The sequence below is a fragment of the Ziziphus jujuba genome, chromosome 4 (genome assembly GCF_031755915.1).
Source record: "Ziziphus jujuba cultivar Dongzao chromosome 4, ASM3175591v1".
Classification (NCBI taxonomy): domain Eukaryota; kingdom Viridiplantae; phylum Streptophyta; class Magnoliopsida; order Rosales; family Rhamnaceae; genus Ziziphus; species Ziziphus jujuba.
In genome coordinates, this window is record NC_083382.1 from 2867039 (window position 1) to 2883335 (window position 16297).

The following is a 16297-nucleotide window of genomic DNA, read 5'->3' on the forward strand; positions in this document are numbered from 1 at the left end:
GACCCACCGTGTAATGGGGTGGCAGAGCAAAATCGTGCGGGCTGGGCCCAAAGTGGATAATATCGCATGCGGGTGATCTGGGCTGTTACAGTGGTATCAGAGCCAGTACCCGGATCGGTGCATGCCATAGAAGTGGGTGTGGATACCTTTCCCTTGCGAGGCCTTTTGTGGACCCACCGTGTATGGGCTGTTACATGGTCTATGGGATTATAATATCGATCTGATAAATATTATTTTTTATAATTTTTTTAAAAAAAGAAAAATTTATATCTATTAAGATAGAAAAACAAAAAATCATAAATATATTAATTATAATCACCAAAAATAAATCTTTTAATTATTTAAGATATAAAAACAAACAATCATTTAAGTAATTTTAAGACTTAAAAGAAATCATAAATGTAACACCCCGTCCCAAATCGCACCGGAATCCGTGCATGTTGACCGAGGTTGACCGTTGACCGTTGACCGAAGGGTGTCAAAGTTGACTTTTTGACTCGGTAAGAATTTTGAGTTGACTAGGGTACCGTGGCGAAGTGCACGATGCCACGAGTTCGTAGACTGGTAGCACGTCGAAAACGGAGCTACGGTTTGAAAGTTATGGGCAAAACAAGTTGAAGTGTAAACTGTCTAAAAGGTGCCGGGAGTTGACTTTTTCTTGTGATGTAATTGTGAGTTGACTCTTGTATGTTTGTAAAGTACTCGTCGATACGAGTTCATAGACTAGCGGCACGCTTAAATCGGACATGTGGTTAAAAAGTTATGGACGTTTGAAGTTTACCGGATACCGTATTATTTTAATGTTTTTGGGTCGTGAACAGTGAAATGCCACGTGTCAGCTTCTGAGTGGTCCACGTGGCATGAACAGTGTCATGCAGGGTTTTAATTTTGAAAAACTCTCGGGGAAGAGAGAGAAAGAGAGAGAAGAGAGAGAAGAGAGAGAGAGAGCCACCGCCGGCCACCGGATTTTGCCACTGTTCCGGCCGAGTTACTGTACACGCGCCGGACAGAAAGCTTGCCCACCTCATTTCCGGCAAAACCTCCAAATTTCACGGCGAACGGCCGCCGGACGCGCCCGGATCGGACGTTCGAAGTTTGGCGGCGATTTTTCCCCTCCACCGCCGGCCACCGCGAATCGGCACTGTTCCGGCCATTTTCCGGCCACACGCGCCTGACAGCCTTGATCCTCTCCTCAAGTCCGGCCTACCCACCAAAAATCACGGCCATCGGACCACCGACGCGCCGGGATCGGAGCGTTTTCCGGCGAGGGGTCGAAAATCTTCAAACGGTGATTTCTCCGCCGTCCGACCTCCGTTTTGCTCACCGTCGGTCCCGTTGGATTGCTCTCCTCACGATCTACAAATCTGCAAAATTTCACAGCAAACGGCCACCGTCGGAAATTACTGTTCCGGCGACGGTTGCCGGTGACGTGGCGGCCCGCCGGAAAATACTGTTCCGGCGAGTACCCGAAAATTCCGGCCAGCTCCAGTCCGCAGTGTTCGACCTCCTGAACCCAAATCCGACTTCCGTTTCCACCAATTCGCGACGGTTTGGGAGAATTGCGGAGCCGAAACCCGAAAAGCTTCCCGACGAAATTCAAACCCCGTCGGGTACGATCATCGGAAATGAAGACCGGATCTGTGATTAGCATCACTCGAGCTTCGATTCGGTATATGATTCGTAAATTTTAGTTATCGTTTGTGTTTTGACCCCCCGGGTACCGGATATTATTTATCCGAATAAAATATTAATTTATTTGACTGTCTGTGAATTTTGTTCTAGGAGCACCGGTGAGTCGTAGAATTGATCCCGTAGTGGATCATGGGTTAATTGCGTGCTCCAGGTGAGTGACCCACCTTCAAATTAATTTTGGGGAATTTAATTGATGAATATATTATGTGTGAATTAAATATTTGGAATTTAATTTCTATGTGCCAAATATTTATTGGATTTATTGTAGAAGTATTTATGAACTTATTGGATTTAAGAAAATGCGAATTCTACAAATTTATGCCGTGTGGAATTATTTTATGGTTTTGAGGATTTTGAAATTGGTGTGGTTTTAATGGTAAATTGGGCACGATTTGATTTTCAAATATTTCAAGGAAAATATTTGGTTATGTTGGTGATTTCAATTTTTATGAAATATGCCCATAAACTATTATGGGATTTGATTATGATATTTCGAGAAATTATTTATGCTTGGAAAAAATGTGGATATTTGAATTGATGGATTTGGGAGTTGGTGGATTTGAAAATCATGGAATTTATGGTATGGATTATAAGGAAATTGTGGAAAATTTCCCGGTTCAAGCGGATGGATTATGCCCGCTATGCTTATGAAAAATGTGAAATTTGTTTTATGATTTAAATTTATGGATTTTATAATTTTTAGATGCACCGTGCACGTACTGGTGTTCTGATTATGTGATATGGTATATGTGATATGGTTAGTGTGCACACGGTTGTGATTAGCGCGCATGTGGGTGTGATTAGCGCGCAGGTGATGTGATTAGCGCGCAGGTGGGTGTGAGTAGCGCGCGGTTGATATTATGAGGGTGTCCTGTGGATGCCATCGGAGAGGGCGGCCACCCCCCTTTGGCCGGGACACCAGGTTAGCAGCGGCGCTGTGGGACGCCACGCGACCGTATGCCGGTTTCTTTCTATAACCTCCTGTCTGGCGGTACCTTGGGACGCTGGGTACTGTTGGCGCCACTGGTATATAGTGGGTGCATCAAATGATTTTCAGAACTGTGTTTTAAAAATAAAATGTTTGGAAACTGAATTGGAATTAAAAATATAATTGTTACCGCTTCTGGTATTTAATTGATGTCTTGGTTTTCGGGGCATATGGATAAAGGGTTTTTGTGAAATTGTTTTAAAAGGGGAACCTTTCCAACTGAGAGAATTGTAAGGGTTTTGAGAGAAAATATTATTATTTCCAAATAATTATTATTTATACTTATTACTGTGATATTATATGGTATAGTAGTAGGGTCGCTCACTGAGATGATTAGCATCTCACTGAGATGATTAGCATCTCACACTCTTAAATTCCGTTCCTCTAGGTACCAGGTTGTCGGTGTTCACTCGGAGCGGACTTGATCTTCCTCACTGTTTTAGGTCGTGCTGTACCCTGTTTTTCTTTTATTGCAGTTGTAATATTTCTTTCATTCTTGTTGTATTTATTATGCACTGGATTACTGTATTTATTTTGAAGTGCTGCAAAAATTTGTGGAATCAATTTGTAGTATTGTGGGAGGAATAAGGGGATATTTTTAGAAGTGTGTTTTCAGTGCAGGTAGTTTGTGGTAAGTAAATCCCTTAGGGGAGGCTCTGCCGGATTTTCCGTTGGAGAGTTCGGTAGGGTTTCCCTGGGATCAGGGCTGTCTAGGGTTCCGGGGAAGGAATTCTGGACGGGTCCTGACATAAATGTCTTAAAATAATATTGTTAAGGCTTAAAAAAAAAAAAAGAAAGAAGAAAAATCTGTGTTGCAAATGGAAATCAGTATCAGTACTGCTTCATCTTTAAATATTGCTCAGCTAGCCGTGCAATGTCCAAGCTAGTTAGAACAAAATCAAAAAGCATTCATCTTTATCCATATATATATCTCTCTCTCTCTCTCTCTCTCTCTCAATTTTACTACTAGTAGATCCATGGCTTCCGACATTATTTTCCTCCCCGCTGCAAAGCTCCGAGTGCTTGCCGAACGAATTCATCTCATTGAATGAACAAACTTAGCGGACATCCAATTTGCTTCAACAACCGAAGAAATGGTTTATCTCCGAATCTCCAGCTTCAATCTTCATTCCGTTGGGAGCATTCTAGATGCAAGTGATGCAGCAGTGACCAAGTATGCGAGCGACGCCGTTCGCCGTCCTATTGCTTCTCTCATCTTTGCTTACATCGAGACATGTCTCAACAATGCGCTGCAGATCTTCAACAACTACACTGTTCGAAGGGACAACCTTGACAAAATCGCCCCCCATCTCCAAAACCTTATCAAAGAATTGGATGATCTGGACACTTCCAATTCCGCCGATGTTACGGCTCTCACCAAGAAAATTGAGAAGTTCAACGAGGCTATTACCAACTACACCAAGATGATTGCAAATACCCGTGCTTCTGAAGATTTCTCTAGACGTCTCAAGGACAGCGGCATCGACTTCCCTACCTTGGTCCGAAGGTATATGGCCCATACTGCATGATCTCTTTTTATCATATGATATTCCAATATCTATTATATACATACATATATATATATATACACCCTAACTTTATTAAGTACATGGATGGATATATGCAGGTATCAGGCAAATCTTGGGTTTTCTGGACAATTTGAGTAGCTGACAGATGAACAGAAGATATTGGTAATTAATTAACTAACCAAATAGATTTTGCATCTAAAATAGAATGTATAACGGATCGACAAGATAACATAAATATATATATATATATGATATTGAGTATTGATAAAAGTATTTACAATACACTCAGATTCTGAATGGTTCCATTAGTTTTAGATGGAATTACTTTCTGTAACACCCCGTCCCAAATCGCATCGGAAATCGTGCACGTTGATCGAGCGGGTCAAAAGTTGACTTTTTGTTCCAGTTGGAATTTCCAGTTGACCAAGGTACCGTGGCGAAGTGCATGATGCCCCGAGTTTGTAGTCTAGTAGCACATCGAAAACGGAGCTACGGTTTGAAAGTTATGAGCAAAACAAGTTGAGGTCCAAACTGTCCAAGGGGTGCCGGAGTTGACTTTTTATTTATGGGAAATGAGCTTTGACTCATGCATGGTTGTGAAGTGCTCGTCGATACAAGTTCACAGACTAGCGGCACGCTTAAAACGGACATCGGGTGAAAAAGTTATGGACGCGTGAAGTTTGCCGGATACCGTAATATTTTAATGTTTTTGAGTTGATAAGCAGTGAAATGCCATGTGTCGTCACCTGATTGGTCCACGTGGATGAACAGTGTCACACAGTGGCTTTTATTTGACAAAAATCTAGGGGAAGAGAGAGAAAGAGAGAGAGGAGAGAGAAAAAGAGAGAGAATCCGATCTACTGTACACGCGCCGGCCAGCAAGATTCCCCTCCCCATTTTTGGCAAAACCTCAAAATTTCACGGCCATTGGCCGCCGGACGTGCCTGGATCGAGGCGGCGAAGATCGGCGGTGACTTTTTCCCTCCACCACCGGCCACCGCTGATTGACCCATTTCCGGCCATTTTTCGGCCACACGCGCCAGCTAGCCTTCATCACCTCCTCAAGTCCGACCGACCCACCAAATTTCACGGCCACCGGACCACCGACGCGCTGGGATCGGAGCTTTTTCCGGCGAGGGGCCGGAATTCTTCAAACCGTGATTTCTCCGCCGTCCGGCTTCCGTTTGCCTCACCACCGGTCCCGTTGGATTGCTCTCCCCTCGATCTACAAATCTGCAAAAAATCTCAGCCAACGGCCACCGCACGCGCCGCCGCCGGCGACGGTTGCTGGTGACCTCGGCGGCTCGCCGGAAGTTACTGTTCCGGCGAGTACCCAGTCCCACCGCCGGCTCCTGTCCACTGTGTTCGATCTCCTGAACCCGAATCCAGTATTCGTTTCCACCAATTCGTGAAGGTTTGGGAGAATTGCAAAGTCGAAACCCGAAAGCTTTCCGACGAGATTCCAACCCCGTCGGGTCTGATCACCGGAAAGTAAGACCGAATCCATGATCCTCGTCACTCGAGCTTCGATTCGGTATATAACTCGTAACTTTTAGATATCGTTTGGTGTTCGCTCCCCGGGTATCCATTTGGGAATTACCCGAATAAAATATTAATATTTTTGGTTGGTACACTGTGGTTGTTTAGGTGCGCATACGAGTGGTGGAGTTGATCCTGCGGAGGATCTTAGTTGATTTACGCGCTTAAGATGAGTGACCCACCTTCAAAAATTATTTTGGGCATTTAATTATGTTTAATTGGTATTTAAATTATGCTCATGTGGTGCGATTTAATTATGAATTTTATTGTGGTTTAATTTATTTATCATGCATGAGCAAAGTGTATTTCGGTAGTATTTGTACGTGGTTTTAAGTATTATTTTTCGGGTATAATTGGGTTAAATATTTTACGAAAATATTTGTTTAAATTTTATAAATTATGCCCGCGGTATTTTTATGGTTGCATCTCATATTTCGATAAAGTTGTGGTTTGTTTGTTATCAATGGTTCGTACCGATGTATTAAATAAAAGTATGTGGGATGGTAAGTGTGAGAATTTAATGTATTTCCCACGGTAGTTTTGGAAAACGGTACGGTTGGTTTAATAATTATTTTAGATGTATTCACACAGTATTGGTGTTCTGGTATATGTATATGTGGTTCAGCGCGCAAGTATTATTATTTCACCCGTGAGTTGCCATTGGACCGTGGGCAGGCAAGTTTGTTATTGCGCACAGCCGCCCCCCTCCTTGGCCGGGATGATGGTTTCAGCAGCGGTACTGTCGGGACGCCAAAGTGCCGTTTGCAAGTTTCTCTCTTTAACCCCCGCCAGCCTGTCGGTGCTCAGGACGCTGGGTATCGGAGGGCATCACTGGTATATGGTGTGGTGCGTCAAGTGTAATCGTCAAGTGTAATCGTCAAGTGTATTTGTCAAGTGTAGTTTTCAAATAAAGTTTAAAACCCCAAAGGTGTTCAAAAATTATTTACTATAATTTATTACATTTTAATTATATATTGGGGTATGTATTTATTTATTTATTGTTTATCAAATGGTTTAATCCCTTGGTTTTCGGGAAGTATGTACATCGGGTTTTGTGAAATTGTTTTAAAAAGTAAACATTTCAAACGGAGTGATTGGTGAGAGTTTGAGGGAAATTATTGTTTCCAACAGTTATTATTTATTAATTGTTGGTATTTATTCAATTCCCTTAATTGTTATTATTATTATTATTATTATCATTAAAAGTGTTCAGTAGTTAGGGTCACTCATTGAGATAATTAGCATCTCACGTTTTTAAGTTCCGTTCCCTTAGGTACAAGTGGTGGTAGACGTTCTTCCGGAGCGAACAAATTTTCCGCTGCTATCGTGTTTCGAGAAGTACCTTTGTACTCTTTCATTTCAGTGTATTATTTATTTCATCCTTGTTGTATTTCTGTTGATTAGCACTTCTTAAAGCTCTGTATACTATTGGGACACTTATGTTTTATTTATGCACTGGGTTGTTGTTATTGTTGAGAAGTGCTGAAATTTGTGGAACAATTTGTAGTTTGAGGGAGGAATAAGGGGATGAGTATCGAAGTGTGTTTTCAGTGCAGGTGTTTGTGGTAAGTCCATTCCTTAGGGAAGGTTCTGCCTGATTTTCCATTGGAGGGTCCGGTAGGGTTTCCATGGGATCAGGGCTTGTCTAGGGTTCCGGGGAGGAATTCTGGACGGGTCCTGACATTTTCTCTCTTTTAGTTTAGAATATATTATAATTTTTGAAAAAATATCAATTGATAATTTAAATTTACAACTTAAAATATTATTGTGTTTTGCATTAAATTGAAAAAAAAAATTCCAAAGAGATCAAACATGCATGATTTTAATTGGATTTATAAATATATACGTATATACATGCAAATGTCCAAATTAATAAAAAAAAAGTCCAAATTAATAACCCTTCATTATTATATAGAGATATTTTTATAATATTTGTTTAATTATATGCATGTAGGTGTATGATTCAATAATAGAGGCTTCAGGTCGGGGAAAAGTACTCAATCATAAAGTTCTAAAGGCAATTTCTGTGCCAGGAAGTTTTCGAAGCAATCAATTGAAAGATATAACCATTGAGGATGCTTTTGGAAAAGCAGTGCTGCTGAGGAATGCAGCAGTCATAACTTGGGATGTATTTACGGCTGAGCACCCAATCAAAGCAGTGACAGGTGATGCAATTGTGATAGCAGCTAACAAAGGAGGGGCATTATTGGGAGATAGAGTTTCAGCTGCCATGGTGACATTAGAGGTTGCAGAGGCATCTGCTCTGTTCGTTACAGGGGTTGGATTTGTGGTTGGCTTTGCGGCAGGTTTTATTGTTGGTCAAATTGCTGGCGCTGTTTTCGATGCAATTTTCGGCTCAGGAGGGTCTGATCCTCTGCCTAATCAAGACCAACTCTTCTATGCAGCTACTATGCCTGATGGCAAAGAGTTGGCCAGACTTATTGCCTAGACTTCTACCATATCAAATAAATAATCTAAGCTCGGTGCATGTCCAATAAAAATAAAAATAAAAATAAAAATAAAAATAATAGTCTACTAGACCATCCTTATTTACCAAAAAAAAATATTAAACCATCCTTAATACAAGGAATTAATAATTTCATCTATGGATAATGTTTGGTATCTTGCTTATGTATTGTTTTGAATTGCACCAATAAAATAATTTACGTTTGAGTAACTACAGTTGCCAATTTATTTATTTTTCTATATATGCATTATTATTATTATTGTAATAAAGTATTAATCATATGAACATTTTATTTATACATGTAATACTATTTGAGACTCATTAATTCTAAATGAATAATGCCATAATAAATTCAATAAGAATGTCCAATAAATTTAGACAAAACCAGGGCTTTTATAGGTTCCATTTTTTCAAATAAAAATTTTTAATATGTCATTTTATTAGATTAACTTTTTTATTTTTATCTTTCAACCATTGAAGCAATTCAACAACTTATAATAGAATACTTAATGAGAAAACCAACTAATGTCAGGACCTGTCCAAAATTCCTCACTGGAACCCTAGATAAGCCCTGATCCCAGGGAAATACCACCGAACCTTCCAATGGAAAATCCGGCAGCACCTTCCCTAAGGGTAAGACTAACCAAAAATTTCCTGCACTGAAAACACACTTCTATAAACATCCTCTTATTCCTCCCACGTTACTACAAATTGATTCCACAAATTTACAGCACTTCAAAGAATAACAGTAACTCAATGCATAATTAATAACTACACGTCCAATACAGTGTACAGAGCATTATACAAATGAATGTGGAATTAATACAATGACAGATAAAGAAGTAATACAGATGAAGAGGAAAAAGGGAAGAAATACTTCTTGGACTTTCGGCAACGAACTGAGACGTTGGGCTCGCCCCGGACGATCAACGTCTCCCAACTTGGACCTAGGGGAACGAAATTTAAAAACGTGAGATGCTAATCATCTCAGTGAGTGACCCTATCTACTGAACACCTTTAATATTTATCATATAACGAATAAAGGAATTTAATTAATACCAACAATTAGATAGATAATAAATAATAAACAATTGAAGTAATATTTTCTCTCAAAACCCTCACTATTCACTCCGTTGGAAATGTTCCTCTTTTAAAACATTTTCACAAAACCCGATATTCGTACTTCTCGAAAACCAAGGGATCAATTAATTTAATAAACAAGAGATAAATACCCCAAATATAAATAAAATGTAATAAAATATAATAAATAATTTTGAATACTTTGGGGTTTGAAATTTCTTTATCCGAAAATTTATACTTGACGCACCACACCATATACCAGTGATGCCCTCCGATACCCAGCGTCCCGAGCACCGACTGGTAGGAGATTAAAGAGAGAAACTTGCATACGGCACTTCGGCGTCCCGACAGTACCGCTGCTGAAACTGTCATCCTGGCCAAGGAGGGGGGCGGCTAATGCGCAATATATAAGATTTGCCTACCCTCGGTCTAATGGCAACTCACGGGAGACATAATAACTTGCGCGCTAAACCACATATACACCAGAACACCAATACTGTATGAGTGCGTCTAAAATAATTACTAAATTAATTATAACCGTACCGTTTTCCAAAATTACCGTAGGAAATATACCAATTTTCACATTTACCATCCCACATATTTTCCTTTAACAAACCCGGTACGAAAACATTGATAACGATAAAAATAATTTTTCTCGCAACACGAGGTCCAACAAATAATATACCAAGGGCATAATTATAAAATTAAACCACCAAATTAAACAAATATTTTCACAAAATATTTAAACCAATTATGCCCAAAAATAATAACAAAATCCAGACACAATTAATTTATGAAAATACCTTGCTCATGTGTAATAAATACAATTAAATCACAATAAAATAATAATCGGGAATTTCTTAATGATCCCAAATTTCCGTTTAGCACCAATGGGTAAATATATATATAAAATAATTTTTTTTTCCGATTATATTTAAAATACACCACATGAGTATAAATTTCAGATATCAAATTAACACAACATAAATATAATTAATTGCCCAAAATAGTTTTCAAGGTGGGTCACTCACCTGTAGCACGCAATTAAACCATGATCCACCATGGGATCAATTCCACGACTCACCCGTGCTCCTAGAACACAATTTACACACAGTTAAATAAATTAATATTTTATTCGGGTAAATAATACCCGGTACCCCGGGGGGTCAAACACAAACGTTAGGCAAAATTGTTGAATAATATACCGAATCGAAGCTTGTGGAACGAGGATCGCATTACCAATCTCCATCGACCCCAATTCCGCCGATGGTGGCCGGAAAGCTTCGGCCGGTCTTAATTCCTTCGCATCTCACAAACCACTTCGAATTTAAACGATTGGAGACCATAATTGAACTCAGAGGACCCAAAATAGGGGGAAAGGGGTGGCAATTTGGACTGGGCCGGAAATTCAACTCGTCGCCGCCGACTTCACCGGCCTGATCTGGACGCATCGTCGGCCAGCCGGCAGCCAAATTTGGCTGGTGAGCTAGCTGGCGTGTGGTCTTGGACGGTGGCCGGCATGTGTGGCTTGTGGTGGCCGGAGAAAGATGAACATGGGAGAGAGAGAGACGGCCGATGGGAAGGAAGAAAGAAGAAGAAGAAGAACAGGCCCCATGGCCTTTTTTCCCACGTGGGGGAAAAGAAAAAAAAGAAAAAAGAAAAGAAAAAGAAAGAAAAAGAAATAAAAAGAAATAAATTAAAAATAATTAAACAATATTAAAAAAACAATATTATTACATGAAATAATAATAAAATAATATGATATTAAACATGTTTCACATGTGACATCTCACCATGGTGACACATGGTCACATTTATTAAGTCACACGTGGTACATCGTTACGCGTTTAAAAATAATATTAAAATAATACAGTATTTGAAAAACTTTACAGGTCCATAACTTTCAAACCACATGTCCAAATCGGACGTGCCGCTAGTCTATGGACTCGTATCGACGAGAACGTTACAACCATACATGATTCAAAGCTCAACTTTGTATGAATAAAAAGTCAACTCCGACACTCCTTGGACAGTTTGGACCTCAACTTGTTTTGCTCATAACTTTCAAACCGTAGCTCCGTTTTCAACGTGCTACTAGTCTACGAACTCGTGCCAACGTGTACTTCGTAACGGTACCTCAGTCAATCTAGAATTCCATCCGAGTTAAAAAGTCAACTTTTGACCCCTTCGGTCAACGATCAAAGTCAACGGTCAACGGTCAAAGTTGGAAAATTTCCATTGTACTTTGGGGCGGGGTGTTACAACTAAGTTGAACTGATATATTTAAAAATCATAAAAGAAAAAATTTGGGAAAATAGTGTCCTTATTGAAAGGGGAAAACCATCCACTTGATAGGTTTCCATTTTTATTTTTTTGTTATTATGTTTATTTTTTTCCCACGTTTCAAACTTTAAATCCTATTTCTAAACCCCCATAGTTTCCAACTAATTTTGCATGCATTCAACCATTAAAAAAGATTTAAAAAAAAAACTCTACAAATTCTAAAAATTTCCTAATTTTAGCTTGCGTCTTACATAAGACGCCAAAAATTTGTCCCACATGCATGTGAGAGGGAGTATGGTGCTCTTAACTGAATTTTTTCCCAAAATTGGAGTCAAATATTCATGGCGTTTGAGATAGCCAAATAGGGAAAAGGGAGGAAAATGGCAATTGAAAGTACTGGAGGAAGAATGGGTTGGCTTTGCAAAATATGGATATTGATTTGATGGATATGACGGTACTTCCAGTGTATGAAATAGATGTTTAATCGGCCCCAGCAAATGCCAATAGCCTAACTTTTTAAAAACATCTACCTATTCTCCAAAGTTGCACTTCCTTCTCTTACAGACCACAAACTGATGAGATTCATGTGGGATTGTCATGTATAGGTCTCAGTTAATGTTGGAAAATCTAGTCCTCGCAATCCAAAAAAATAGTACAAGGGTAAATTTTTTTTGCAATGCATAAATAACTCTATACATCCCCTGGTGGTGTTTATTTACCAAAAAACCACGGCCAACATTTCCCCACTTTTTCTTCTTTCTGAATTTGAAAACTTATAATTAAGATAGTCTAATTTTTACCAGAAAAAAAGAAATAATTAAGATAGCCCAAAAATAAATATAAAAAAAGAAAATATTTACCAAAAATACAAAAACACTTTGAGAGATTCCTGTATTTACCAAAATACAAAATAGTTTTCTTCGTTTACTTATAATTAACAAAATAGAAATACAAAAAAACTTGGAAATTGAAGATAGACCACATCGGTAGGCACGAAGCATTAACCTTATCAGGTTTATTTTTTTGGTAAGGCAAACATTAATCTTATTGGAGTGGAAATCATCCACTTGATAAAGTACAACATAATTCTTCCCAAAAAAAAAAACAAAAAGAAAAGTACAAGCACACCTTTTTTTTTTTTTTTTTTTTTTTTTTGTCTTTTTGGTTTTCGTCGACAAAGAAACTACATAACACAGTGACAAATATATCATAAATACTGCGTGCCTTGCACTAGCATATTTGCGGCGATCTTATTCTTACACGTACATAAAATAGTACTTAATTTTGGCAAATTAAGATTATCCATTTATTTAAGGGACTTTTTCTTAGTAGTGACACCCTCCAAGGTCATTATTCCCACAAATTCAGGAGAAGTGCCTTCACCAATTGTCACATTCGAATGACATCCATTCCAAGTATCCTCATGCCGAGTAGATTGACTTTCCAACAAACCTTTAATATAGTCCCAATGATCAGTTTCATAATGGTGACCTTCACGAATTTCAGTATAAGCCTACACACAAATCATAAACAATATTTTTTAGAAAAAAAAATATGAAAAATAAAATTCATCAGCAGATGCCAAGTTACTATATTATACCGTATTCTCTATTCACAAACATGGATGAAAAATCCATATTTGTTTGTAAGTATAAATTTTTTTTTTTAAAAAAAAAAAAAACAATTTTAATAATATTGAAATTTGTTTGTTGTTACTTACATGATTATCACCAATATAAGGAATGCCCCAAGAGAGCATCCAGTCACAGACGACATCGTTATCGTTGTAGCCGCGGTAGACGATGGCGGATTCCGAACCGGCAAACCAAGAAGGGTGGACATGGAGAAAAGCACCCCACTGCCCATTTTGAATCTTGGCAGGGTATGGAGATTCATAGATATGGCCATGCCAGTCTTTTTTGCCGGAATATGTTAAAGTGTCTCCGGTGGCATTGTAAATCATGCACTTTGCGGAGATTCCATTGCCATACTGTTCCTTAAGGCCATAGACAAAGTTTTTAGCATCCACATCTTTACCACCGGCGTTGATGTATTGGAAAGCCACTTGAGCTTTGAGTTTGCGAGTTACTTTCTGGCCTGGATAAAGTTCTTGCACAAGCTCGTCGGTCACGGGGTTTCCAAATACGTTGCCTGCCATAATTTAATTTTATCAAACTGGTAAAGCAATTAGCTGATATGTTCAATGGCTTGTGAGGAAGCACCTTTTTATAATAGAACTGTACATGTGTTTTTTAAGTCAATTTATTTATTTATTTATTTTTCATTGTGGAAATATTTATGTTTAGTCATTTCATTTATCTCAAAGTTGAATTTTTTTTTAGGAAATATATGTGTTAAAAGCAGTGGTTAAGCTCTACGGGTTAGCTCTAAGAAACTTTGACTTCTCGTTTTTTGTTTAAGTAAGAAACTGGACTTTGTATCATGTAAACGACAGTTTGTCTGTAGCTAGACATTGTGGAAAGAAAATATTCTTTGATTCTTCTCTCTCCAATAATGTAAGAATAAGAATTGATTGTAAATATTTTATTTTCATATTTAATTTAAAAAGATTATTCAATAGGACACGTGGTTTGTAAAATTGTTTTTCAATAGTATTATGCATAAAAATTATTATATATTTACATAATTATACATTTTATTATATATATATTTTTTTGAAAGAATGAACTTTAAAAAAAAATTTGTTTTTAAGAAAAAATTCAAATTTTAAACTCTAGACATAAAGAGTCATCTTTAATATGGTGCCTATCTTTTTTTCCTTATTACATCTTTGACAAAGGTGTTTAGACATGACACTCTTTTGGTCGAAAAGAAAAATTCATTAAAAGCTAGAATTAGACGGATGCAAAGGCAGCAAATTGAATTCACTTAGAGGTTACCTCTTAGAGATCTCTTTGCAATGCAATCTGCTACTTTATTACAAGAATGAGAAATAAAATGACATCTAATAAAATTATCCTTCAAGCAGTTGATATTTTTTAAAGTTGTTACAAGTTTGTAACAATTATTGTCACCGGTTGAAATCAGACCTTCCTATAAATTAGCACAATCTATTTCTATTTGGGTTGGGTAAGAACCCCTGCTTCTTCTGGCAACCATCATAGCATAATGAAGAAATTTGTAGTTGCTTTTCTAAAGTTATAAATCGTATGTTTAAAATTTAATATTAAGAGGGAAATGCCAATTTAAATGTTGGTTTTAATATCTCAAGAGAGCTTGATCCATGGACACAAAGATGCTTGCATCAATTTTGTATTATTTAGTTTCTCCTTTATTGTAATTTGATTTGAGAGCTTAAAGAGGGAGGTCTCTGATTGTTTTCTTTAACAGTATCAAAATTATAAGAAGCTTTTAATGATGTGTATTACATTAATAATATTTAAGAATATCTATATGATATAAAAATTAATATTATTTAAATCAAAATGATATAAATATATAATTAATTTTTTTTCAATATAACATTATATATGGTTATTAACTATTTCATATATTTTATGAAATTTCTTTTGTTTATGAAAAAAAAATAATTTTTTTTTTTTTGAATCTTGTTTTTCAAGAAACTTCGCAGTAATAGATACAGCCATCGAAAATATTCTAATAATGTGACGGTTTGGAACAGAGATAGATATAAATCTCACGTGGTGGACACATAACATGTTAAATAATCTCGTTCTGCCGCGTGCAAGCCGTGTTTTAGACATTTTGTTTTGGCTTTCCTAGCCAGCCGACCACCCCTACGTGTACTGGACCGACCAATTAAAAAAAAGGTAGGGACCAACTTCATACATGTCAGAAGAAAATATTAATAATAATAACTGTGTGGCTGTTAGTTTTTCAGCAGTAATTTGCTTACGTCCTTCTCCTAGTTTCTGTCGACAATTGAAAGTTAATGAAACTCGTGTCCCATGAACGGGTTTCAATAACTTATAAATCTCCAAAAACTGTTTTTTTTTTTTTTTTAAATAATATATATACGGATAAATTATATCGTACACAAAATATTGCTCAGCTAAGAGATAAATAAAAGTCTGTAAGTTATAATACACACTAAAATATATATATATATATATATATTCTCGCTTTGGTTTTGTCCATACTTTATGGGGACCAATCGGCATGGAAGCTCATCCATTTATGACTTAACAAAATTCGACAACGTCAGGAAAAAATTAAAATCAATAAACTGAAAAATGGACCGCTCTGCATGGTAGCTTTTGTCCATTTTAGGGTCAAGGCTAGAGGACCATTATGCAAATAAATCACGTTTTGTATTTTTGTTTTTGTCCATCCTAATGCGAGAGGACCACTTTACGTTCACCCAATTAACAAGACGGACAAGATAGATATCTATTCATCAATTTGGAAGGAAGTGTTAGCATGAGCTGTTAAAAATTACTAGTTGGCTATAGCTTGATTGTATGAATATTTTGTATAGAGTAATTGTAAGAATTTATTATAATTACTATTTTGTTTTCTTTTGTATCTTTAGATACCTCCTTGCCAGGGAAGAATGTTTTATTTGAAAATATTATTTGAAATTTTTTAGTGGTCCACTTATAAATAGATAATGCAATGCTTCGCTCTTATTCGTGTTTCACATTTTTGCTCCATTAATATCTCTAATTTATTCATTGCCAGAGAAGAATAATTTATTGAAAATTATTATTTGAAAATTTTTAGTGGTTCTAGTTACAA

At 37.3% G+C, this 16297-nt stretch overlaps 3 protein-coding genes across 3 annotated transcripts; 2 read left to right on the forward strand and 1 right to left on the reverse strand.

Moving 5' to 3' along the window:
* Nucleotides 1-3101: 3101 nt before the first annotated feature.
* LOC132799128 (uncharacterized) lies at nt 3102-8425 on the forward strand. Its single transcript, XM_016024696.4, has 3 exons — nt 3102-4187; nt 4308-4371; nt 7703-8425. The coding sequence occupies exons 1-2, from the start codon at nt 3775-3777 to the stop codon at nt 4345-4347; spliced, it is 453 nt and encodes a 150-aa protein (XP_015880182.3). The 5' UTR covers nt 3102-3774; the 3' UTR covers nt 4348-4371; nt 7703-8425.
* On the forward strand, nt 6212-8197 carry LOC132803428 (uncharacterized). Its single transcript, XM_060816441.1, has 2 exons — nt 6212-6226; nt 7703-8197. The coding sequence occupies exons 1-2, from the start codon at nt 6212-6214 to the stop codon at nt 8195-8197; spliced, it is 510 nt and encodes a 169-aa protein (XP_060672424.1).
* A 4140-nt stretch (nt 8426-12565) lies between the features above and the next one.
* Nucleotides 12566-13803, reverse strand: LOC125420338 (23 kDa jasmonate-induced protein-like). Its single transcript, XM_060816542.1, has 2 exons — nt 13299-13803; nt 12566-13091 (listed from the first exon to the last, which is right to left on the reverse strand). Exons 1-2 carry the CDS (start codon nt 13734-13736, stop codon nt 12885-12887), a joined length of 645 nt encoding a protein of 214 aa, XP_060672525.1. The 5' UTR covers nt 13737-13803; the 3' UTR covers nt 12566-12884.
* Between the last annotated feature and the right edge of the window lie 2494 nt (nt 13804-16297).